The sequence below is a fragment of the Heterodontus francisci genome, chromosome 24, assembly GCF_036365525.1.
Source record: "Heterodontus francisci isolate sHetFra1 chromosome 24, sHetFra1.hap1, whole genome shotgun sequence".
NCBI classification, from domain to species: Eukaryota; Metazoa; Chordata; class Chondrichthyes; order Heterodontiformes; family Heterodontidae; genus Heterodontus; species Heterodontus francisci.
The window spans coordinates 41,124,047-41,150,214 of record NC_090394.1 but is presented as its reverse complement, the minus strand read 5'-3'; the positions used below and the strand labels follow the sequence as shown (position 1 = coordinate 41,150,214).

At 43.4% G+C, this 26,168-nt stretch overlaps 2 protein-coding genes across 4 annotated transcripts in view; both read left to right on the top strand.

Annotated features, from left to right (window-relative positions):
• Positions 1-1,889: 1,889 nt before the first annotated feature.
• ndufab1b (NADH:ubiquinone oxidoreductase subunit AB1b) lies at positions 1,890-18,530 on the top strand. The gene is made up of 5 exons (XM_068056028.1): positions 1,890-2,081; positions 3,533-3,655; positions 6,944-7,031; positions 8,480-8,597; positions 18,355-18,530. Exons 1-4 carry the CDS (start codon positions 1,917-1,919, stop codon positions 8,569-8,571), a joined length of 468 nt encoding a protein of 155 aa, XP_067912129.1. The 5' UTR covers positions 1,890-1,916; the 3' UTR covers positions 8,572-8,597; positions 18,355-18,530.
• A 5,459-nt stretch (positions 18,531-23,989) lies between these two features.
• si:ch211-14k19.8 (mucin-2) overlaps positions 23,990-26,168 on the top strand; it is a 42,234-nt gene continuing 40,055 nt past the window's right edge. For all 3 annotated transcript variants that reach the window (XM_068056019.1, XM_068056021.1, XM_068056020.1), the window contains exon 1: positions 23,990-24,099. In XM_068056019.1, coding sequence (XP_067912120.1) covers positions 24,057-24,099 — 43 coding nt within the window. In that variant the 5' untranslated portion in view covers positions 23,990-24,056. The remainder of the gene's footprint in view (positions 24,100-26,168) is intronic.

Genomic DNA, 26,168 nt, shown 5'->3' with positions numbered 1-26,168 from the left:
TCTTCGGCCACAAAAACACATGTCTATTCCCTTAACTATCAAGTCTCCTATCACTATTGCTCTTCTAGTCATCTTTGTGCAACTGAGCCAGGTTGGTGCCATGGCCTTGACTCTGGCTGCACTCCCCAGCAGAACCATCACTTTCTTTGTATTCAGGACTGAATACTGGTAGGAGAGTAAGATGCACTCAGTGCCTCCTGCACTACCTGCCTGTTGCTTCTTGACTGCCTGGCAGTCACCCATTCCCTCTCTCCTTGCATACTCTTAAGCTGCGGGGTGACCACATCTATAATCCATGAAGCTCTCAAGCTCATGGACGCACCACACTGACGCCAGCTACTGCACAAGTTCCAAAACCTGGAGCTTGAGCTGCTGCAACTGATGAACTTACTGCGCATATGGTTATCCAGGACACACAGAAGTGTCCTGGACTTCCCATATCGCATCTGATGTGCACTGCAGAGGTTGGAGTAGCTCTGCCATTCCTCTATCTATTAGATTATAAACCTTGGTACTGCAAATAAACCCTGCTACTAATAAAACTAATAAACCCTACCAATAGTAGTAATAAACCTTAAAAATAAAAGATGTCTCACTAGCTACTCACTTGTTACTTATCAATACTTAATATTTTAATGTATATATTAGCATAGTCCATGTAATCAAATCCTGGTGCAGCATTTTTTCTTGCCACACTTTATTGTGGGTGTGTTATGGTCAGTGGTGCAAAGGGGGTTATTGGATCATAGTAAAATGAAAACACAAAGTGCTGGAAATACTCCATCTGTAGAGAGAGAAGCAGAGTTAATGTTTCAGGTCTGACCTTTCATCAGGACTGGCAAAGGTTAGAACTGTAATAGGTTTTAAGCAAGTGAAGGGCAGAGGACAGGAGAGATTAATTGACAAGGAAGTCATCAGGCAAAGGAAAGGGAGTGAGCTAATGGTGTGGTGAAAGAAAAAGCATTAGTGCAGAGAGAGTGTTGAAATAATGAACAGCTCTGTTCAAAAGCACAAACCTGAAAAACCAAGTTTAAGGCAGGCACATGTTAAAAAAAGATGATAAAAGAAAAGGGCCAGTTATGCTCTGAAAATTATTGTTTGGTCTGGAAAGCTATAGGATACCTAATTGGAAAATGTGGTGCTGTTCCTCGAGCTTGCATTGATGTTCACTGGAACACTGCAGCAGGCCAAGGTCAGAAATGTGGGCATGGGAGCAGGGTGATGAACTGAAACAGCAAGCAACCGGAAGCTTGTGGTTATGCTTGCGGACTGAGTGGAGGTGTTCCGCAAAGCGGTCACCCAACCTGCGTTTGGTCTCCCCAGTGTACAGGCAACCGCATTGTTAGCAGTAAATACAGTATACTAAATTGAAAGAGGTACAAGTAAATCACTGCTTCACCTGAAAGGAGTGTTTGGGGTCTTGGACGGTGAGGAAAGGGCAGGTATTACACCTCCTGCGATTGCATAGGAAGGGGACGAGGTGTCGGGGGTAATGGAGGAGTGGAACAGGGTTTCGCAGATGGAATGCTGATGGGGAAGGGAAGATGCCCTCTACCCTATCACACAGCTACCCTTTTGTTCTCCCCCGCCCGCACTTCAGTTGCTTAAAATCTATATCTTTAACCTTTGCCGGTTCTGATCAAAGGTCACAGACGTGAAACGTTAACTCTGCTCTCTTCGATGATGCTGCTAGACTTGCTGAATATTTCCAACACTTTCTATTTTTATTGCAGAGTTCCAGCATCCACAGTATTTTGCTTTTACTTTATTGGATCATTGTGCTGTGTTCACAGACTGCGCAGCCTCCCTAGGCAGCGTACACCTATGCTGGAAATGTGCAGCACAGGGGAGGGGCAGCGCATGCGTTATCCTTTAATTACCGTCGTGGTGCATGTTGGGATAGATTCCTTTCCAAGATGGCGTTGCGTCTTCTCTCTCGGTGCGTCCGCCGGTGGCCGCAACCTTGGAAGGGACCAAGGGCAGGCCCGAGCGTCGGGGCCCAGCCAGCCGCCGCCAGCAGCCACAGCTACTCTCAGCACGCTTGCAGCCGGGGGACTCGTGGCACGGCGCTCCGAGCTCAGGTAATAGGGTGGTGGGAAGGCCAGAGCCAGGACCTGATCTGGTCTGAACCCAGGGACACTGCAGTGGGTGAAGGGCGACCGGGAGTGACGCTGCTTGGGAGAGGAGAGGTTGCAGTCATATTTAATTATTAGAAATAATACACCACGTCGGATTGATTGCAGCTGGAAAATTCAAAAGAAAAGTCCTATGACTTTCTCTAACCGTTCTGGGAAGTTAGGGTTGTCTACAGCTTTTTGCTCTTCTAATCTCGGTTCGGGTAATTGCTAGGGTCAATTCTACAAGCTGGACAAGACGAAAATGAAGATTTGCATTTATATAGTACCTATTATTACCTCAGGACATCCCATAAGAACATAAATATGGGTAGGCCATACGACCCTTAAAGCCTGCTCGGCCTTTCAGTAAGATCATGGCAGATTTACCACGATCACACTTTCCCACCTGATCCCCATACCTCTTGAGTCCCTTAATATCAAAAAATCTATCTCTGCCTGCCTTGAATATATTCAACAACTGAGCATACACGCAGCCGTCTGGGGTACAGAATTCCAAGCATTCACACCTCTCTGAGTGAAGAAATGTCTCATCTCAGGTAGAGCCTCAACTCCATTTTTCTGCCCCATCCCCATATGTCCCAAAGTGTTCGACAGCCAACACAGCAGCCAATTTGTGCACAGCAAACTCTCACAAACAGCATTGTGATAGTGACCCGATAATTTGTTTCTTCGTGGCGTTGGTTGAGGGCTAAGCTCAGCTGACTCTCCCAGTGCAGTACTGAGGGACTGCTGCACTGTCGAAGATGCTGTCTTTCAGTGGAGACGTTACACTCAGATCCTTTCGTCCCTCAGGTGGATGTAAAAGATCCTGGGGTACTATTCAGGAAATTCTGGTGTTCTGGCCAATATTCATCCCTCAATTAACACCAGCAGGCAAGTGTCATTAAATAGAATATTCCTTGCTTCATGCTGATCTCACATTAAAGTGCAGAAAATGCCACCCTTCTTCCTTGAGCTCTGCTACCCCAACTGATTAAAGATCCTGCTGGCACTCTGTCCAGGTCATGAACAAAGGCTGCTTGGATGAGGCACTAAAGAGGTGTGAAATAAACAGAAAATGCTGGAACTGCTCAGCTGATCAGGTTGGATCTGTGGAGAGAGAAACAGAGTTAATGTTTTAGGTCAATGACCTTTTGTCAGAGCTAGAGTATTACTATTGGTGGAGTAATGCCCCAACGCCTCTTTCAGTGCTTCAGCTCACATCTTTTCCAGCTGAGTATTGATCGGGTTGGTTGTATGTTGTATGTGGCACTACCTATTTATCGACCTTAGTTCTGCTTTATAGTACCTACTTGGTGTTTCATCTGTACAGTTTTTCAGGCTATGATGTAATGTGCCTTCAGGCTTTGCATTTTGCAAATTAAATTAACCTGTTTGTTTCTTCCCTTTTGCAGAATTGCAGTCTGTTTGTACAGTCATTGCGCCAGTATGGGGATCTGCCTCCCCTCTCACTGGACAGCATCCGGGATCGAGTGCTGTACGTGTTAAAACTATACGACAAAATTAGTCCTGACAAGGTACAGAAATAACTTCACCTTCCCTTCGATGGGCTTCTGTAATAAGAATGGTACTACTCTTAGGAAATGTGACTATTATAGTAAAATCAAGTCTCCTATAATTTGCCAATTTTTCCAACAAGCCAGACCAAATTTTGTAGTAAGAGATTGTAGACTGTCTGCTCTCCATTGCTGGTGACACATATTAGTATGTGGTTTGAACGTATTATTTCCCCCCAACACTTGTTTTAAAGCGAGAAAGGTGCTTCACTTATAAAATAAACAATGAAATGAGACCCAAACTGAAGCACAGGGGCTGGAGCAGAAACCAGGAGCATGGAAAAGCCAGGATGTAGCTCTGAGCCAACAGACCAGTGGCGCGAGCCACCACACAACCTCCTTTACATGTCTTGCACAGCTTATGCAAGACATTATTTTATGCTTTTAAGATGAAATGTGTTTTAAAGTTGGCTATAGGTATGAGTCATTCTTTGTGTCTCAGACACATGGAAGAGGGGCAATATACAAACGCTCTGGGGATATTTCTATTGTATGGTATTTTTTAACTCTAGGGAAATCAGAGGCAAGATCTACTAATTGGTTTTACCAACGTTAAAACACAACAGCTTTACAGATGGAGATGCATCAAACTTTCCCAAGAATGTTCTGCTATTGTATGCAGCAAGACCTGGATAACATTCAGGCTTGGACTGAAAAGTTGCAAGTAACATTCGCACCACACAAGTGCCAGGCAATAACCATCTCCAATAAGAGATCAACATCCTGGGGTTACCATTGACCAGAAACTTAACTGGACCAACCACATAAATACGGTGAGCAGGTCAGAGGCTGGGAATTCTGTGGCAACTAACTCACCTGAATCCTCAGCACCCGTCCACCATCTACAAGGCACAAGTGAGGAGTGTGATGGAATACTGTCTTCATACCTGGATGAATGCAGCTCCAATGACACTCAAGAATCTCAACACCAGCCAGGACAAAGCAGTCTCCTTTATTGGCATGCCATCCAGCACCTTAAACGTTCACTCCCTCCACCACAGGCATACAGAAGCAGCAGCGTTTAGGATGTACAGCAGCAACTCGCCAAGGCTCCTTTGACAGCATCTTACAAACCTGTACCACCCAAGAAGAACAAGGGCAGCAGGCTCATGGGAACACCACCACCTGCAAGTTTTTTTTCCCCCAAATATGAACTTACTTCATAAAATTTGTAAAAGTACATTACATAACAGTTCAAATTTGACATTACATAAAATGCAATACAGATCAGTTTCAGCTTCCCCTTCAAGTCACGCACCATCCTAACTTGGAATATATTGCCACAACTTCACTTGCTCAGTCAAAATCTTGGAACTCCTTCCCTAATAGCACTATGGGTGTACCTACACAACACAGACTGCAGTGGTTCAAGAAAGCAGCTCACCACCACCTTTTCAAGGGAATTTGGGGATGAGCAATAAGTGCTTAAATTCAGCGATACTCATATCCCATGAATGAATTAAAAAGTTTATCTGGACCAGCTGGATTCTTGGAGCAAAGTCATTACATATAATCATTAATTATATAAAAATACTGTCCTGTCTTTTTGAAGTGTTAAACTTATGCAAAACTTGGCAAATGTCTGTCAGACACTGCAAGGGCAGGAGTGGCCAACATTTCAAAGTTCACACTACTGGAAAATAAATTACATAACAAAGAACTTGCATTTTTAAATATAACATTGTATGTTTAGTGATGTAACAAGAAGTATATTGTGGATCAGCAAGTATACAGTGCAAAGAGTAGGGAATGTTGCTTTTTATTTCCAGTTTTTAACTTGGAATCTAGATAATTGTGTCTCCTTCCACTTCTTTCCTGTCTTATTTCCTACTCTGTACTTGAGGCACCTTGACTTTGTTGTTCCCAAATGGGCACATTTAAGAGCTGCTGAAGAAGCCTTGTTAAGTTCCTGAGGTCCATTCCTGTCGATAATGCACGCTGCAGCCACAATATGCCAGTGGTAGAGGGAGTAGATGTTTAAGCTGGTGGATGGGGTGCCGCTCAAGTGGACTGATTTGTCCTGGAAGCAGTCAAGCTTCTTGAGTGTTGTTGCAGCTGCACCTACCCAGGCGAGTGATGCTAGTTCTCACTGCAGTGAATAGTTAATAATTTACAGGAAGATTGACATATTGCTTAGCTGGGTTGTCATGCTTAATTGTTTTTCATTATTGTTCAGCTAATTCTAACCCTCTGCTGCTGCCAATTACATTAATTAAACGTTCAGTTAAGAGATTCTGAAATTGTTTGGAAGTGTTTAAAGTATTTTATTGACTATTATTTGCTGCATTCTTTTACTTGTGTGTTATGTTCTTTCAATAAATGTGATAACGTTTAGCCTGAACAGAAGGTCCACTGGGCAGCCAACATGGGCTATGTGCAGTAATTATCCATCCAGCACTGTGCTATCCTGTCCATCAGATACAGAGAGTTGAACGTTTCAGGTCCTAGGAGATACTTGTGGATGTTGCCTTGATACTGTAGAGTAAAATGTTTATGGGGGAAAGCCAGAATTGCACCAGCCGCCAACACCCAGCCAAGCAGCAACTGGATGGAAGACTAAAATACCCTGGGTTATGGGGGAGAGGTTGTGTCAGAATTGGGAGCGGGGAGGGAGATCAGAAGCAGAAAACAGTGATACTGGCACAGTTTGTGTTTCCAGTCGGGCACTTGATGCAGGAAAAGGAGCAAGTTGTGAAAGTTCTGTACTAATTGAACTGCTGGCACCAGTGCTGTTTCCTCTCTCAATTCTGACAGGGATACTCAAATTTTAATGACTCATGACCATTCAGGTGGTAGATTTTCTGCAGTGATTTCCATGGCTGCAGAACAATGGACTGATGGAGTCCCTGGATAGAATGAGCCGCAGGCTTTATAGGTTGCTTGAGTATTTTAGAGGGTTGGCACAGCTGTTTGTTTGCACTTCCTGGGCTGCCAATGGAAGTGAATGAGCCTTAACGCCCCCCCCCCCCCCATCCACAAGGTGGTGAAAGGGAAAATCAGAGGGCATGTAACACATGGTTACTCTTGCAGCCTTCCTCCCGCCCTTGAGAAAAGCTTCTCCAAGCTCATTATGAGGCAGCAAATTCCAGTCTTTGGATAATAGCTGAAAGAAGACAAAGGTTATCTGTTCAGTGTTTCTCAGAGGGTCATTCCTGTTACTGGTTGGGCTGGATGTCTTGAATGATTCTTTGTGGGTTGTTTTTGTTGCATGCCTGAAACCTTCTATTTACAATGCTTTTCTTTTCAAAGCTTGTATTAAGCTCTCATTTCATGAAAGATTTGGGGTTGGACAGTTTGGATCAAGTAGAAATCATTATGGCCATGGAAGATGAGTTTGGTAAGTCCCTACAGTAGTGGATTGTGTTATACTCAGTATGTTGTGTTGCAGTCCTCCCTCCTCCTCCAGAGTCTGTAACTGGTGATGCGGTTCTCTCGATCCTCTGTCTTGCTCCCTTTGAGTTTTGTCCCCTTCCTGAAGACGCTGATGTGTACAATGGTGCAGGGTTCCACGCTCACGGACACGTTACCACAGTCAAGTAGCTAATCGTCCTGTGTGAAGCCAGATATACTCAGCCTATTCAACCTTAGGGGCATCACAGACTGTCTAGTCTTATACATATGCTCTTCCAATGATGGCACCATGCTCAGCTCCATTTGGAGTTCCTTGAAATGATTAAGCAGGGGTGGCACAGTGGTTAGCACTGCAGCCTCACAGCTCCAGCGACCCGGGTTCAATTCTGGGTACTGCCTGTGTGGAGTTTGCAAGTTCTCCCTGTGTCTGCGTGGGTTTCCTCCGGGTGCTCCGGTTTCCTCCCACATGCCAAAGACTTGCAGGTTGATAGGTAAATTGGCCATTAGCAATTGCCCCTAGTGTAGGTAGGTGGTAGGGAAATATAGGGACAGGTGGGGATGTGGTAGGAATATGGGATTAGTGTAGGATTAGTATAAATGGGTGGTTGATGGTCGGCACAGACTCGGTGGGCCGAAGGGCCTGTTTCAGTGCTGTATCTCTAAACTAAACTAAACTAAACTAATCCTGCCTGCATGCAGCAGGCTGCTAAGTGGCAAGTAACATTTGTGCCACGCAATGACCATCTCCAATAAGACAGCACTGAATCACCTCACCAAGACAATCAGTAGCATCACCATTGGTGACTCCCCCACCATTAACTTGCTTGGGGGTTGCCATTAATCAGAAACTTATCTAGACCAGCCACACACACACTGTGGCTACAAGAGCAGCAAGTGACTCACATGACTCCCCAAAGTCTCCTCTTCATCTGTAACTTTCGAGACTATGATGGAATACTCTCCACTTACCTGGATAGTGCAACTGCAACAACACTCGAAGCTCAACATCATCCAGGACCATCCACCACCTTCAACATTCACTCCCTCCATCACTAGTTCACTGTGGCTGCAGCGTATACCATCTACAAGGTGCACTGCTGCAACCCTCCAAGGCTATTTTGACATCACCTCCCAAACTTTCAACTACCATCTAGAATAACAAGGGCACCAGTGCATGCCAGGTGCCTCACTGCAGAACGGCTGCTCGATTTCTGCTCGCGTGTTACCCTGAGCAGAGTTGATTCAAGGTGATGATGAATGGTACTTGAGGGCAGGTGATTGAGGGGCTTTCTATCTGCAAGATTACCAAACACAATCTATGGGGTACAATGTGCAAGAATTGCTGTGTGCCCAGTGTGTGTGTGGGTGTTAATCTGTACATTGATCAGCTACTAGTCTGCAGGAGTCACTGATCTTCACTTCTGTCTGTTGCAGGGTTTGAGATTCCGGATGTAGATGCAGAAAAGTTAATGACACCTGATGAGATTATAACTTATATTGCAGACAAGAAGGATGTGTATGAATAAATTTTTCCCCCTGGAGACAAAAAAGGGTAAGAGGTTATCAGACGAGTACTTAAAGGGGAGGAGCAGTGTTCACTTTCTCACATTAACCTGTGCCTGGTCACAATATCATGATATCTGTTGGATGAGGACACGATTGACTGGGTTTGTTCTCTCCCAGATCTCCTGGAGTCAAAACTAGAGCACTGACACATTGTTATGGCCTCAGTGAAACTGTTAACATTAAAACCCGAGATATGAACCCCCAGATCAATTTAAAGAATTGCACAACAAGATTTCATGTTTTAGGACTTCTTTATAACAACTAAACTAAAATAAATGCCTGTTAACTAAATATTAATTTAGAACTATAGAAAAATTACAGCACAGGAGGTGGTCATTCAGCCCGTAGTGTCTGTGCCGGCCGGACAAAAAAAAATTGTCACCCAATCTAATTCCACCTGCCAGAACCTGGTCCATAGCCTTGCAGGTTACAGCACTTCAGGTGCATATCCAGGTACCTTTGAAAAGAATTGAGGGTTTCTGCCTCCCAGCATTCATGGCAGTGAATTCCAGGCACCCACCACCCTCTGGGTGAAAAAGTTTCTCCTCATGTCCCCTCTAATACTTCTACCTTAAATCTGTGCCCTCTGGTAATTGACCTCTCTGCTGGGGGATAGTCTATCTAGGTCCCTCATAATTTTGTACACCTCAGTTGTCATGCCTGAATCTCCACTGTTCTAAGGAAAACAACCCTAGCCTATCCAAACTTTCTTCATTGCTGTAACTTTCAAGCCCTGGCAATGTTCTTGTAAATCTCCTCTGCACTCTCTCCAGCACAATTATGTCCTTTCTGTAATGTGGTGACCAGAACTGTGCACAATACTCCAACTGTGGCCTAACCAGCGCTTTATACAGTTCCAGCATGACATCCCTGCTTTTGTATTCTATACCTCACCTGTAAAGGAAAGCATTCCATATGTCTTTTTCGCCACTTTATCTACCTGTCCTGCCACCTTCAGGGACCTGTGGATATGCACTCCAAGGTCTCTCACTACTTCTACCCCTCTCAATATCATCCCGTTTATTGTGTATTCCCTCGCTTTATTTGCACTCCCCAAGTGCAATACCTCACATTTCTCTGGATTGAATTCCATTTGCCACTTTTCCGCCTACTCAGCCAAACCATTGATATAATTCTGGAGTTTACAGCCATCCTCTTCACTAGCAACTATACGACCAATTTTTGTGTCATCAGCAAATTTCCCAATCATGCCTCCTGTATTTAAGTCCAAATCATTAATATGTACCGCAAACAGCAAGGGACCCAACACTGAGCCCTGTGAAACGCCAGTGGAAACAGCTTTCCATTCGCAAAAACATCAGTCGAATACTACCCTTTGCTTCCTGTCACTGAGCCAATTTTGGATCCAACCTGCCACATTCCACTTGTGTCCCATGGGCTTTCATTTTACTGACCAGTTTGTCATGTGGGACCTTGTCAAATGCCTTACTAAAATCCATGTAGACCACATCCACTGCACTTACCCTCATCAATCCTCCTTGTTACTTCCTCAAAAAACTCAATTAAGTTAGTAATTAATTAATTTGTAAGTAGCTGATACCCCAGATTACAAAGAATGGTATTTTCTTTACCTATTAAAATACTTGAAAATCTCACACCACACGTTACACAGTCCTTTTTGATGTCGAAAACCTTTGCAGTTAAAAGTCCCAGACTCCTCCCAGTAGCAATGGGTTGGATCTCCCAGATTTTTTCAAAAATCTATGTCCTCTTCACTCACTTCTCAGCACTTCCTACCTGGAAGTGAATAAGGCAGTTCCTGGTGATCCTGTTGGTCTTCTACTTCTCCGCAAGCTTCAACTTTCAAAATAGCTTCAAGTCTTTGCAGCCCTTTGCTGTATCAGGCTTCCGAGAGCAGGTGTTTCCTCTCTCTCCCTCTCTCTTTTTAGCAACAGCTGGTTGTCTTACAGTCTGCCTTGAGGCCACAACCACTGGTTTCCTCTTACAACCTGTCTGCCTTCCAAAAATCTGTTAAATTTATCTGCACTCAAAAGTCAATAGATTATTGCCCTGTTCCAATATGCAAAGTCCAGAAGTCTGGTTTCACAGAGCCACCTAGGCCTTCCATTGTTCCCGGGTATTAACGGCTGCTTGGTATATTTGCATCTTCCGAATCATTGTCTCCTTGTTTCTACCCTAACATCTGGGAGGGTGAAACCGATTGTTATTCAGGTGTTATCCCTGCAGTCTTTTTTCCAAAAAATTTTTTGTTCTGTGTTCTTTGTTGTCCTGGTAACCAAGACTTCTGTCTTGTCCTTTCGCAGAGTGGATGTGAGGTCACCTGACTTTCCAGATTCCATCTTAAACTTTTAAAAATCACAGTTTTTAAAACATAATCATATCACAAAGTCCAACATTCATAACAGCTGCCCCCTAAAAACAAAATTCATTACTTTAGTAAGATTTTTCTTATCGTATATAATGTGTAACTATTTCCATTATTAACATTTTATACTTTACACAGGTTAGGGTTTAATAATTCTGAGTCACTTTCCTCCATTATACCCCTTATTTAAGTTCTGGGTAGAGCATTGGCAATTACATTGCTCTTTCCTGTAACATTTACAGTCTTTAGAGTAAATGGTTGTAACATTAAACTCCATTGAAATAATCAGCCGTTCTTGGGTTTGAACCTTTCTAAAAATCTGAATGGATTATGATCGGTGTAATCTGTTATTTCCCCCTTGGCCATTGTTGACATATATTTCAAAATGTGAAGAGCCAATATGAGATCTCAATAGTGGAGTACTTCTGGTACTTATTGCATTTTCTAGAGAAATAACTGACTGGTTGTTCGATATCAGTATCATCTTCATGGAGTAATACTACTCCTCCTATATTACTGGCATCAGTAGCCACTTTAAAGGGCTTGCCAAAATTTGGTGCCACTAGAATGGGTTCATTTATTAAAATGGCCTTTAACTTTTCAAGCGCCATCTTACGCGGTTCTGTCCATTGGATCTTCATGCTCTTGGAGTTACTACTGTACAGAAGTTAGGAACGAACTTCCGGCAGAATCCACACATTGCTAGGAATCATAGTATCTCCCTTTCTGTCTTATGGACTGGAAAGTCTAGTATCGCCTGAACTTTAGCTTACCTAGGAAACACTTCACTGTGACCCACTACATGCCCTAAATAGGTGACCTTGACCTTAGCAAAATCGTTCTTTGCTAAGTTTACTACCAAATTGGTGTGCTCTAACCTGTCGAACAGAGCCTTTAAGGGTTTAACATGGTCTTCCCAGGTGTCACTGTATACCAACAGATCATCAAGGTGATAGTCATTTATGGCATAGAAGGAGGCCATTTGGCCCATTAAGTCCATGCCAGCTCTCCACGGAGCTATCCAGTCAGTCCCACTTCCTCATTTGATCCCCGTAGCCCTACAAGTGTATTTCCTTCAAGTGACCATCCAGTTTCCTTATGAAATCATTGATTGTCTACGGTTCCACCGCCTTCGTGGGCAGTGAGTTCCAGGTTATTGCCACCCGCTGCGTAAAAAAGGTCTTCCTCACATTCCCGATGGCATCTCTTGCCCAAAACCTTCAATCTGTGTCTACTAGTCTTTGTACCATTAGTTAATGGGAACAGTTTTTCCTTGTCCAACTTATCTATGCCTGTCATCATCTTATACATCTCTATTAAATCTTCTCTCAATCTTGTTTGCTCTAAGAAGAACAACCTCAGCTTTTCCAACCTAACCTTGTAACTAAAATTCCCCATACCTAGAACCATCCTGGTAAATCTCCTCGGCACCCTTTCAAGGACCCTCACATTCTTCCTAAAGAGTGGTGCTTTATAAAGATTCAGCAATACGTCTCTGCTTTTGTAGTCAATGCCTCTATTTATGAAGCCACAGGTAAACAATGCAATTGTTCAGTTCAGCAATCGTCTGGTTGGTCCACCCTTGAAATGTGGCTGGTACATTTTTCATACCAAATGGCATTACACTGAAATAGGCTATCTGGGGTCACGAGGGTGGGAATTATTTTAGCTTGGTCCGTCAAGGGGACATGCAATATCCTTTCAGCAAGTCAATTTTGCTAATAAAGACTGAATTCCCCACTCTGTCAATACAATCCTTAAGTGGTGGGATTTGATAAGAGTCTGTTTTAGTTACTGCATTGATTTTCCGATAATCAATACAAAATCTTTTGGAACCATTCGGTTTTGGTACTAGCACCACTGGAGAACTCAGCTACTTTGACTAGGCTCCATTACATCATTCTTTAGCAGATAATGAACCTCCTCTCTGACCTGAGTCAATTGTCAATTTATCAGGATTGAGTCGATAAGGGTCCTGTTTAATTGGTGTAGCTGTTCCCACATCAACCTCATGAATAGCCAGAGGAGTTCGACCTGGCTTACCTGCACATATGGCTTTAAACTCTATTAGCAGTACAGCTATATCCTTTTTGTGCTGTTCAGAAAGATAGTGTAGAACTGTATCAAAATTTTCTAACACTTCTGGGTTTGCCAGTTTTACTGCAGGTGGTTCAGTCTGAGAGTTCTCAGACTCTGCCCGTTTCTCCAGTTCCTCAAAAGTAACACTATTTTTAACGTCTTGTCATTTGACATATAGTTACTGGCTGACAAAGTTCACAGTCATAGTATCTTTTCAACATATTTACATGACACACTCTTTCACTTTTCCATCTGTCTGGGTTGCTAACCAAATAATTCACCTCACTAAGTTTTGTCTTAATGTAGTATGGTCCACTGAACCTAGCTTTCAATGGTTCCCCAGGCAAGAGCAACAAAACTAACAACTTGTCTCCAGGCTGTAAACTGCGTGCCTTAGCTGTTCTATCTGCTTGGGTTTTCATCACTTGCTGAGAAATCTTGATTTTTTTTTGGCCACCTCATTTGCCTTTGTGAGCCTCTCTTGAAATTCTGACACTTAATCTAAGAGGGTAGTTTCCTCTTCCTGTGCTAAAAATCTCAATGAGTTTAAGTGGATCCCTAACCTCATGCCCATAAACCAATTCAAATGGACTGAAACCAGTGGACTCATTTGGTGTGTCTCTGGTGGCAAATAAATTTTTTTTTTTTAAATCCTCTTATTCCAATCATAAGGGTAGTCAAAACAATAAGCCCTTATTATACTTATTAGGGTTTGGTGATAACCTTTCCGAAGCACTTTGTGACTGCGGGTGATAAGCAGAAGATTTGAGCTATCTCACTCCCAAATTACTCACGACCTCTTGAAATGCCCCTGACATGAAATTTGGCTCCTGGTCTGACTATATATGGATTGCCAAAAAAAATTGTGAAAAACTGAATTAACCCCTCAATCACAACTTTCACTAATCTTTTTCAAAGGTATTGCCTCGGGAAACCTAGTGGAAAAAATCCACGATGATTAGGAGAAACTTGTGGCCCGATTTAGTTGTGGATAAGGGTCCGACACAATCCACAAGAACCCGACTAAACGGTTCTTCAAAAACAGGTATTGGAATTAATTGGGCTGGCTTAATCGAAGGCTGTGACTTCCCAACTACCAGACATGTATGGCAAGCTCTGCAAAATTCACCATATCCTTATGAAAGCCTGGCTAATAAAAATGCTATCTTATCCTGGCCTGAGTGTTTCAAATACCCACATGACCTGCCACTGGGATCTCATGGGCATTTCTCAAAATTTTACTACCGTACCCTGGGAGAACAACAACCTGATGAACTATAGCTCAATCCTCATCAGCGGGCCTCTGGGGATGTCTCCACTTTCTCATTAGAATGTCATTAATATAATGACGTTTGGAGACATTTTCAGATTCTGCCTCTGAACACCCTGTTTGAGACAAACTTCCTTTTGGGCCGCAATCAAAGACGATCTGCTAAACAATTCACCGTTGCCTTGAAGCTTTTTCCATCAACATCCCCATTCAAATCCTAGAAAAAAAGTCTCAGCCAACCAAATACCCTAATTGTCCTCCACAACAGCTGATTACTTCTCATCTTGTGAGCCAGGGATCTTGTCACCAGACAATCTGGGAATATTTCAGGAAATTCCTCCTGCAAAACTTCAGTTTCAGCAACCCCTGGCTTTTCCGAAACTACTGGAGATGCCAATACCTTATCTCCAGCTAAGTCATTCCCTAGTAACAAATCCACCCCTTCGATATGCAAATCTGGGACGATTTCCATTATTAACAGACTGGTGACTAAATCACATTGCAATTTAACTTTATCCAATGAAATGGATAAATGACCCCCCTCAGTGCCCCACACCAAGATTTTCATATTCACAGCACTACTTGGGGAAAAATCTACATCCTTTGCTGCCATTAATGACTGAGTTGCCCCATATCTTTAAGCAGCACAGTCAGCTTGCCTGCCTCATCTGACAAATATGGGGACTCCATACCGCTGAGCACAAAACTTCTATGCCCTTCCAGGGACCTGACTTAATTTGTTAGCACACAAGGGGGAATACTTCTGTTCACTAGCCAACATCACCAAAGCTACTGGCTTGTCAACAGTGCCACTTATTGGGCAGGCTTTCAGTAAACCTACTAAAGCTACTGGCTTGCTCTTTAATTTCCAGCATACTAATTTTATATGCCAGTTTTTATTACAAAAATAACAGTCCTTTTGATTCAACCCTAGTTTTCTGACTATCCTTTTTACTACTTTGAGGGTTACCTATATCCTTTCTGTTATAAAACTGAATCTCTTCTCATTATCCACTCTCCTATCTTTCCAACTCCTCTGAAAGTTTCCAAATTAGGGCCTTTAACTACTGCTTTTATAGGTCAATTCATAATCATCTGCCATTTCTGCGGTGTTCCTTATTTTACCAACTTTGTTCTTCCAGGTGGCACCTTATTCCTGAAGGGATACTATTTTTAAATTTCTCCATTAGGATTGCTTCTGTAGGATTTTCAAAGTCTTGTTCAATCTTCAGGGACCAATACCAACATTTGAATATGACTTGCTTCTCTCCAGCAAATTCCATAAATGTCTGACCCTGTTTCTTAAATTCCTGAATTTTTGTGTGTAAGCCTCTGATACCAACACATTAGCATTGAGAATTGCAGTTCTAACCACTTCATAATCATTTGACCGTTCCTCTGAAAACTGTTGAATACACGCCTAACGTTTTTCCTACTAACATACTTTGCAGTAAAATTGTCCAATTTTCTTTCGGCCATTAATTGCAACCTCATAGCAATTTTTTCAAATGACACAAAGTACATTTCAACTCCTTCCTCACTGAATTTAGGTACTAAGTGAATATTCCTTGCAAAATCAAAACCAGTAGTTAAATCGGATTCATCCTCAAACTTTCCTGCCACTCCCTGTTAGCATAATCTAAGTTTTTCGTTGTCCGGTTCAAATTTCCTGGCATTTCTTTTTGCCATATTATTTTTCTTACTCTTTTTCAAACTCAAGTTTTGACCATGTTGGAATTGTCTGTCCCTTTCCTCTTTTTTCAAGTTCCATTTGCCTAATTTGTAACTGACTTCTAGCTAACTCAATCTGAGAGCTACCAGGATCACCCTTTTCTTAGATTAGATTTTTAGATTAGAGATACAGCACTGAAACAGGCCCTTCGGCCCACCGAGTCTGTGCCGAACATCAACCACCCATTTATACTAATCCTACACTAATTCCATATTCCTACCAAACATCCCCACCTGTCCCTATATTTCCCTACCACCTACCTATACTAGTGACAATTTATAATGGCCAATTTACCTATCAACCTGCAAGTCTTTTGGCTTGTGGGAGGAAACCGGAGCACCCGGCGAAAACCCACGCAGACACAGGGAGAACTTGCAAACTCCACACAGGCAGTACCCGGAATCGAACCCGGGTCCCTGGAGCTGTGAGGCTGCAGTGCTAACCACTGTGCCACTGTGCCGCCCTCGAGGTTAAAATGCCAAGCCAACACTTCAAAACTTTCTGCCTTTTTGGCTTTTGATTTTAAACTAACCCTTACTTGCTGTACCACCGCCATTAACGTGTCCACTGTGAACTGTGTTAAATCATTTGAGAATCAAATCCTCTCTCTCCACTAAGGTTTGAGCATTAAAGGTAGACATGCTGACTTTTCCTTATAAGTAGTTTGTTTAAATTCTAGCAAATTCCAATGTACCCATTTTACAGCCTCTGAATTTGTATTCTGATCCGAGCCCCTAATTTGTTACGACCTCCGTGAGACCACTAATGTTAAAATCCGAGATATGAACTCCCAGATCAATTTAAAGTATTAAAGAAGATTGCACGTTTTAGGACTTTTGTTATAACAACTAAATTAAAAGAAATCCCCAGTAACTAAATAGTACTTTGTAAGTAGCTAATACCCCAAACTACAAAGAAAGGTATTTTCATTACTTTAAAACATGCTTGAGAAACCTCACACCACACTTATACATTATAGTCCTTTTTGATGGCAAAATCCTTGTTTAAAAATCCAAACTCCTCCCAGTAGCAATGGGTTGGATCTCCCAGACCTTTTCAAAAATCAGTGTCCTCTTTGCTCACTTCTCTGAGCACTTCTGACCTGGACGTCCGTGAAAATGGAGATTCCTGGTGATCCTGCTGGTCTTCTACATCTGCATAAGCTTCAGCTTTCAAAACAGCTTCATGTCTTCGCAGCCTTTTGCTGTATCAGGCTTCTGAGAACAGGTGTCCCCCCCTCTCTTGGCTGCAACCGCTGGTTGTCTTCCTTGCAGCCTGTTTTCAGGCCTAAACCGCTAGGTTCCCTTCTTACAGTCTGCCTTGAGGCCACAACCACTTACAGCCTGTCTGCCTTTCAAAAATCTGCTAAATTTAACTGGATTCAAAAGTCAATAGCTTATTGTCCTGTTCCAAGATGAAAAGTCCAGAAGTCTGGTTTCACAGAGCCACCTAGGTCTTCATTGTTCCCAGGTGTTAACTTCTTGGTATATTTGCATCTTCAGAATCACTGACCCCCCATGCTGTTTAAGACCCAAATGTCTGGGAGGGTGAAACCCATTGTTGTTCAGGTGTTATCCTTGCGGCTTTTTTTCCCCAAAATGTCTTTTTATCTGTGTTCTCTGTTGTCCTGGTAACCAAGACATTTGTCTTGACCTTTTGCAGAGTGGATGTGAGGTCACTTGACTTTCCAGACTCCATCTTAAACTTTTAAAAATCACAGTTTTTAAAACATAATTATGTTACAAAGACCAGTGTTCATAACATGTCTTATTGAGCATCGTGTCTGAAGAATGGCTCTTTGAGTTGATGTTGGAGGGTTCGGGGTGTTGGTACCCATGGAACTGCCCTGGCTACAGTCGATCTTTGGGGTTGGGGTGGGAACAGAGACCTCCCAATCATGTGAGAGAAGGTTGTTTTATGAATCAATCAGCACATTTCCATGGCCGTGGTGTGAATAGGTGCTGGGAAGGTATTATCAGATCATCTGCACACTTCACTCAGTCAGGCACTGATAATGAAATAAAAGGTTACCCTTATCTCCCCCAGCAGGAGGCACTACATCTGGCCCAGAGAAAGAACTCTGCTGAATCCCATCTCCCCTACCCCCAAACATCTGCAGTCTAAAGGACTGTCCCCTCTGTAGAGCTGGCTAACTCAGCATAGACGAGTTCGGACCTGGGACTGAAGAAAGGCTACTTTACCCTAACTAGTACTGACATCACAGCTGATGAGTGACGCCTTTTGATTTCCAAAACTGCTTTGGAAAAATTAGAAAAATAAATATTAAATTCTGAAACCTGTTTTTGGCTTTGCAGGTGCTTGCTGCTGGGAGCATGTGAAACACTCAGTGTGTGGGGGATCACAAGCACTGCTTGAAGTACAAGTGCTGCTGTATGGTTTTTGTTGTCTGATTATGTTTGTTTAACCAGTGATATTTCAAGTTCTTGAAGACTTGACTTCAGGAATGAATAAATTACTATTGGATACTTGAGCCTGGACATGTCTGCTGTTTATTCCCCAACTGACTCTGATCCTCTTCCTCTCCAGGAATTCTAGACTTCTGAGCTTCAGTGGGCATTCTTGTTCTTTGTTATGGACAGGAGGCCATTCAGCCCCTTGAGCCTGTTCCACCATTCAGTGAGATGGTGGCTGATCTGCATCCTAATTCCATTTACCTACCTTGGCTCCCTAATCGCACAATACCCATTGCTAGCAAAGATATATTGGTCTTGGATTTAAAAATGATTCATTGAGCTAGCATCTGTTGTTTTTTGTGTGAGACATTTCCACATTTCTACCACCCTTTGTGTGAAGAAATGTTTCTGAACTTCTCTCCTGAGTAGCCTGGCTCTAATTTATGTCCCCTTATCCTAGACTCCCCCACCAAAGGAAAAGGTTTTTCACTAGCTACCCTATCCATTCCTTTCAATATCCTAAAAATCTCAATCAAATCACCCCTTAACGCCTGTATTCAAGCCTGCTGTATTTCTTTGTTATGGAACCAAGGCAAGTAGCTGGAGATAAGGTTTAAATCAGCATATTCTAATTGAATGGTGGAATAGGCAAAAGGGGCTGAAGGGACTCCTGCACCTGCCTATTCTTCAGCTCCTGGCCTCTATGTAACCAGCTGGTAGGGGGGAGTTGAAGTTAGGCCACAGACTCCAGCCTCTTGATTCCCTTACCTGTTTGTTTGACAACTTGCCTTTCCTCAGCACAAATAATTTACTTTTGAAATTGATATTCCCTCCATATGAATCCAGTCTGCAATACTGTTAAATTCCTGCCAGTTACAGTACTAATGTATCAGTGTCTCTGGCCACAGGGGTTGCATGGTACTGCTGGTATTCGTAAAGTGAACATTAATCATTGGGCTGTTTCAGTTCATTTTGCCAATTTGATGCTTGCCACCTAGTGACAATGTGGTGTGGCACTGAGCCATACAACCATAGAAAAATTTCGGCATAGATGGAGGCCATTCAGCCCATCGTGTCTGTGCTGGCCGAACAAACTAGCCACCCAATCTAATCCCACCTTCCAGCACCTGGTCCATAGCCTTGCTGGTTACAGCACTTCAGTTGCATGTCCAGGTACCTTTTAAAAGAATTGAGGGTTTCTGCCTCCACCACCATTCCTGGCAGTGAATTCCAGACACCCTCCACCCTCTGGGTGAAAAGGTTTTTCCTCATGTCTCCTCTAATCCTTCTACCAATCACCTAAATCTGTACCCCCTGGTAATTGACTTCTCTGCTAGGGGAAACAAGTCCTTCCTGTCTACTCTAGGCTCCTAATCATTTTGTACACCTCTATTAAGTCACCACTCAGCCTCCTCTATTCTAAGGAAAACAACCCGAGTCTATCCAATCTATCCTCATAGCTGCAACTTTCGAGTCCTGGCAACATTCTTGTAAATCTCCTCTGTACTCTCCAGAGCAATAATGTCCTTTCTATAATGTGGTGACCAGGACTGTACACAATTCTCCAACTGTGGCCTAACCAGCATTTTATGCAGTTCCAGCATTACATCCCTGCATTTGTATTCTATACCTTGGCCAGTAAAGGAAAGCATTCCATTTGCATTTTTCACCACTTCATCTACCTGTCCTGCCACCTTCAGGGACCTGTGGACATGCACTCCAAGGTCTCTCACGTCTACCCCTCCCAATATCCTCCCGTTTATTGTGTATTCCCTCGCTTTATTTGTCCTTTCCAAATGCGTTACCTCACACATTTCTGGATTGAATTTCATTCGCCACTTTATTTTAATTTTATTTAGAGATACAACACTGAAACAGGCCCTTCGGCCCACCGAGTCTGTACTGACCAACAACCACCCATTTATGCTAATCCTATATTAACCCCATATTCTCTACCACATCCCCACCATTTTCCTACCACCTACCTACATAAGGGGCAATTTACAATGGCCAATTTACCTATCAACCTGCAAGTCTTTGGAGGTGGGAGGAAACCGGAGCACCCGGCGGAAACCCACGCAGACACGGAGAACTTGCAAATTCCGCACAGGCAGTACCCAGAACTGAACCCGGGTCGCTGGAGCTGTGAGGCTGCGGTGCTAACCACTGTGCCGCCCTTTTCCACTCACTCAACCAAACCATTGATATCTTTCTGGAGTCTACAGGTATCCTCTTCACTATCAACTACACGGCCAATTTTTGTGTCAACAGCAAATTTCCCAAACATGCCTCCTGTATTTGTCCAAATCATTAATATATACCACAAACAGCAAGGGACCTAACACTGAGCCCTGTGGAACGCCAATGGAAACCGCTTTCCATTCACAAAAACATCCGTCGACTACTACCCTTTGTTTCTAGGCCCTGAGCCAATTTTGGAAACAACCTGCCACATTCCCCTGTATCCCATGTGCTTTCATTTTACTGACCAGTCTGTCATGTGGGACCTTGTCAAATGCCTTACTAAAATCCATGTAGACCACATCCACTGCACTACCCTCATCAATATTTCTTGTTACTTCCTCAATTAAGTTAGTAAGACATGACCTTCCCTTAACAAATCCATGCTGACTATCCCTGATTAATTCATGCCTTTCTAAGTAGAAGTTTATCCTGGCCCTCAGAATAGATTCTCACAATTTTCCCACCACTGAGGTCAGATTGACCGGCCTATAATTATTTGGCCTATCCCTTGGACCCTTTTTAAACAATGGTACAACGTTTGCAGACCTCCAATCGTCTGGTACCTCCTGTGTCTAGTGAGGATTTGAAGATGATCTTCAGCACATCTGCTATTTCCTCCCTGGCTTCCTTTAACAACCTGGGATGCAATCCATCCAGCCCTGGCAATTTATCCACTTTCGAGGATGTCAGACCCTCTAGTACTTCCTCTTTCATTATGCTTATTGTATCTAATATTTCACACTCCTCTTTAACTACAATGGCTACATCAACCCTCTCCTTTGTGAAGAGGGATGCAACATTTGCATTTATATAGCATCTTTAATGCAGTTTTAAAAAGTCCCAAGGAGCTTCACAGCAGTGTTCAGACAAAATTTGGCACAGAGCCAAAGGAGGAGACATTAGGATAGATGATCAAAAGATTGGTTTTAAGGAATGGGGCAGGCAGAAGAGGTTTGAGGAGGTAATTTCAGAGCTTTGGGCTTAGACAGCTGTAGGCATAGCTACCAATGAGGTCAGGGATGTGCAAGGGCCCAGTCCCAGTTTTGATCCCTGGTTTGTGCTGAGTTGGTGATTTCAGCCAGAGCCAGTTACATTGAATTACATTGTACTGCACAGAAACAGGCCATTCGGCCCAACTGGTCCATGCTGCCATTTATGTTTCACAGGAGCCTCGTCCAACCTTATCTGAAATAAAAGCAAAATGCTGTGGATGCTGGAAATCTGAAATAAAAACAAAAGACAACATGCTAGAAATATTCAGCAGGTCTGGCAGCATTTGTGGAGAGAGAAACAGAGTTAATGTTTCAGGTCACTAACCTTTCATTAGAATTGGCAAAGGTTAAAAATGTAATAAGCTTTTAGGTCACACACCTGTTACATTAACTCTTATACATGATGGAAACAGCAAAGGATACGGTGATAGGTTTAGAGGAGATAAGAAATAAAAACAAAGTGCTGGAAATACTCAGCAGATCTGGCAGCATCTGTGGAGAAAAAGAGTTAATGTAACAGGTGTGTGACCTGGAAGCTTATTACATTTTTAACTTTTGCCAATTCTAATGAAGGTTAGTGACCTGAAACATTAACTCTGTTTCTCTCTCCACAAATGCTGCCAGATCTGCTGAGTATTTCTAGCACTTTGTTTTTATTTCTTATCTCCTCTAACCATGTGGGATTACTGCAGGGTTAGTATAAATGGGTTGTTGTTGGTCGGCACAGACTCGGGCCGAAGGGCCTGTTTCAGTGCTGTATCTCTAAATAAATAACCATATCACCGTATCCTTTGATTGCTATTTCCATCATGTATTTATCTAGCTTCATTTTCAATGCATCTATGCTATTCGCCTCAAACACATTCTAACCACTCTTTGGGTGAAGAAGTCTCTCCTGAATTCCTTATCGGATTTATTCGTGATTGTTATATTTATGCCTCCAAGTATTGGTCTCACCCATGAGTGGCAACATCTTTACACCCATCCCTCCAAAATTTCAAAGATCTTTATCAGGTCACCACCCATCAGCCTTTTTTTTAGAGAAAAGAATCCCAACTTATTAAGTCTTTTGTGATAGTTATAAGCTTTCAGTTCTGTTGCAAACATTTTTTTGCACCTTCTGCAGTACTGCCATATCCTTTTTGTGATATGGAAACCAGAGCTAGGTCACTCTTAAGTTGCGGCTGTGGGGCGTACTCAACACAGACCAGGTGATTCCCATTCCTTCTCCAAGTCAAGAATCCAGCACACTCATTCCAAGTTGTGCTCACACTCCGCCAAAGTGACAGGTTAGAAAATGGTCTTGAGAGAATGCAAAATCACGATGGACCTGAGGGGCAACGTGCAAAACAGGCTAGAGAGAAATACTTCTTTAGAAAGAGAGGGTGTCACATTCACGCCCAAGCCTACCTTCCCGCGAGGGTCACTGAGCAGTAAACAGGAGCTCGAGTCTTTCGTCCCGAGTCTAGTACGAGACGGGGGTTTCGGGATCCTGACAAACTGGCGGGCGCAGCCGAGGCGAAATGTGACATTATTTCTGTACTTTTTGTTTTTACCGCGTAGCGGCACAAGCGAGCAGTATTTTCCTGTAAATATGCAGCATTTCGCTGCACCTCAAATTCTCCAACGTATACAGCACTTTATCTCTAAAAGGCACCAAATTAACTATCTATCTATAAATATATATATTTCCCGTTTAATTTATCTATAATGGGACTGGCAGAAGAGTCTGTCCAAGCTGGCACTTCTCAATGGGCCGAATGCCCGCATCCTGTCCTGTAAGTCAAAGCAAAATACTGCGGATGCTGGAAATCTGAAACAAAAACAAGAAATGCTGGAATCACTCAGCAGGTCTGGCAGCATCTGTGGAGAGAGAAGCAGAGTTAACGTTTCGGGTCAGTGACCCTTCTTCGGAACTCAGGGTCACTGACCCGAAACGTTAACTCTGCTTCTCTTTCCACAGATGCTGCCAGACCTGCTGAGTGATTGCTGTCCTGTAAGATTGTTTTCTCTCGATTCCCTTTCACTGATCTCTTCCCTCCAGCTCTTTTCTCTTTTCCTGCTTTCTCTCTCTTTCCTATTTTCTCCCTTGTCCTTTTCCCAATGCCCCGCCATTGTTGGCTCTTCCCCCTCTGACAAACACACAGATCTTTGTCCCATTTCCCTGAGCGGTTCACAGGCGGAAATCCTCTCCGGCTGCCTCCCAACCACAAGCGCTGAGATATCGGCAGCTCCGACCCATCCTCCTGCCGCCCTGCCTGTCACTTCGATAAATGCAGCTCCCGCGCCGGCCGCCGCTTGCTGCCTTCTCCCGGCACCTCAGCCTCCTCCACTCCAGCCACTTGGCAGCAGCGAAGAGGCGGGACTATGTTGACCCGGGCTGGTTGTCTGCTGCTTCTCACCAGCGCAGGTAACCCGAGCATTCACTCCGACACCGAGGGCCAGCCAAAGGCTCAGGAGCGGAGCGTTTCCTGAGATTCTGGGATTGTTCTGCACTTTGTTTATTGCATCGCATTCTATTCTGTTAGATTATAGTATGTTGTAACTTCTACATTACGTGTTTATGGGGGACGCGATGGGGCCTCACTGATCCGAGAAACCTTTGTGTTTGGAAATTGCTCCTCCACGTGTATAACAGGACTGTCTGTCCCAGCGCTGACTGACTGTATGTGTTTAACAGGACTGACTGTCTAGTGCTGACTGTTTATGACAGGACTGTCTCTCTAGCCCTGACTGATTGTATGTTATAACAGGACTGAATGTCTAGTGCTGACTGTATGTTTATAACAGGACTGTCTCTCTAGCCCTGACTGATTGTATGTTTATAACAGGACTGACTGTCCAGTGCTGACTGTATGTTTATAACAGGACTGTCTCTCTAGCCCTGACTGATTGTATGTTTATAACAGGACTGTCTCTCTAGCCCTGACTGATTGTATGTTTATAACAGGACTGACTGTCTAGTGCTGACTGTATGTTTATAACAGGACTGTCTGTCTAGCGCTGACTGATTGTATGTTTATAACAGGACTGTCTGTCCCAGTGCTGACTGACTGTATGTGTATAACAGGACTTTCTGTCCCAGCGCTGACTGACAGTTTATAACAGGACTGTCTCTCTAGCGCGGACTGACTGTATCTGTTTAACAGAACTGTCTGACCCAGCGCTGACTGGCTGTATGTTTATGACAGGTCTGACTGTCTAGTGCTGACTGTATGTTTATAACAGGACTGTCTCTCCAGCCCTGACTGACTGTATGTTTATAACAGGACTGTCTGTCTAGCCCTGACTGACTGTATATGTATAACAGGACTGTCTGTCTAGCCCTGACTGACTGTATATGTATAACAGGACTGTCAGTCTAGCCCTGACTGACTGTGCATAACAGGACTGTCTATCCCAGCGCTGACTGACTGTATGTGTATAACAGGACTGTCTGTCTCGCCCTGACGGACTGTATGTGTGTAACAGGACTGTCTGTCCCAGCGCTGACTGACTGTATGTGTATAACAGGACTGACTGTCTAGTGCTGACTGTATGTTTATGACAGGACTGTCTCTCTAGCCCTGACTGATTGTATCTTTATAACAGGACTGACTGTCTAGTGCTGACTGTTTGTTTATAATAGGACTGTCTGTCTAGCGCTGACTGATTCTATGTTAATAACAGGACTGACTGTCTAGTGCTGACTGATTGTATGTTTATAACAGGACTGTCTGTCCCAGTGCTGACTGATTGTATGTGTATAACAGGACTTTCTGTCCCAGCGCTGACTGACAGTTTATAACAGGACTGTCTGTCTAGCGCGGACTGACTGTATCTGTTTAACAGAACTGTCTGTCCCAGCGCTGACTGGCTGTATGTTTATGACAGGACTGACTGTCTAGCCCTGACTGGCTGTATGTTTATAACAGGACTGACTGTCTAGCCCTGAATAACTGTATATGTATAACAGGACTGTCAGTCTAGCCCTGACTGGCTGTATGTTTATAACAGGACTTACTGTCTAGGCCTGACTGACTGTATATGTATAACAGGACTGTCTGTCTAGCCCTGACTGACTGTATATGTATAACAGGACTGACTGTCTAGCCCTGACTGACTGTACGTTTATAACAGGACTGTCTGTCCCAGCGCTGACCGACTGTCTGTATATAACAGGACTGTCTGTCCCAGCGCTGACTGACTGTATGTGTGTAACAGGACTGTCTGTCCCAACGCTGACTGACTGTATGTGTATAACAGAACTGACTGTCTAGTGCTGACTGTATGTTTATAACAGGACTGACTGTCTAGCCCTGACTGGCTGTATATGTATAACAGGACTGACTGTCTAGCCCTGACTGACTCTGTATGTATAACGGGACTGACTGTCTAGCCCTGACTGGCTGTATGTTTATAACAGGACTGACTGTCTAGCCCTGAATAACTGTATATGTATAACAGGACTGTCAGTCTAGGCCTGAATGACTGTATGTT

Bases quoted from the DNA above. Each gene is read 5' to 3' on its own strand.
- ndufab1b (XM_068056028.1), top strand. From the start codon at position 1,917: ATGGCGTTGCGTCTTCTCTCTCGGTGCGTCCGCCGGTGGCCGCAACCT. The intron at 3,656-6,943 runs GTACAGAAATAA...TTCTTTTCAAAG, and splicing joins ACAAAATTAGTCCTGACAAG to CTTGTATTAAGCTCTCATTT. The intron at 7,032-8,479 runs GTAAGTCCCTAC...TGTCTGTTGCAG, and splicing joins GGCCATGGAAGATGAGTTTG to GGTTTGAGATTCCGGATGTA.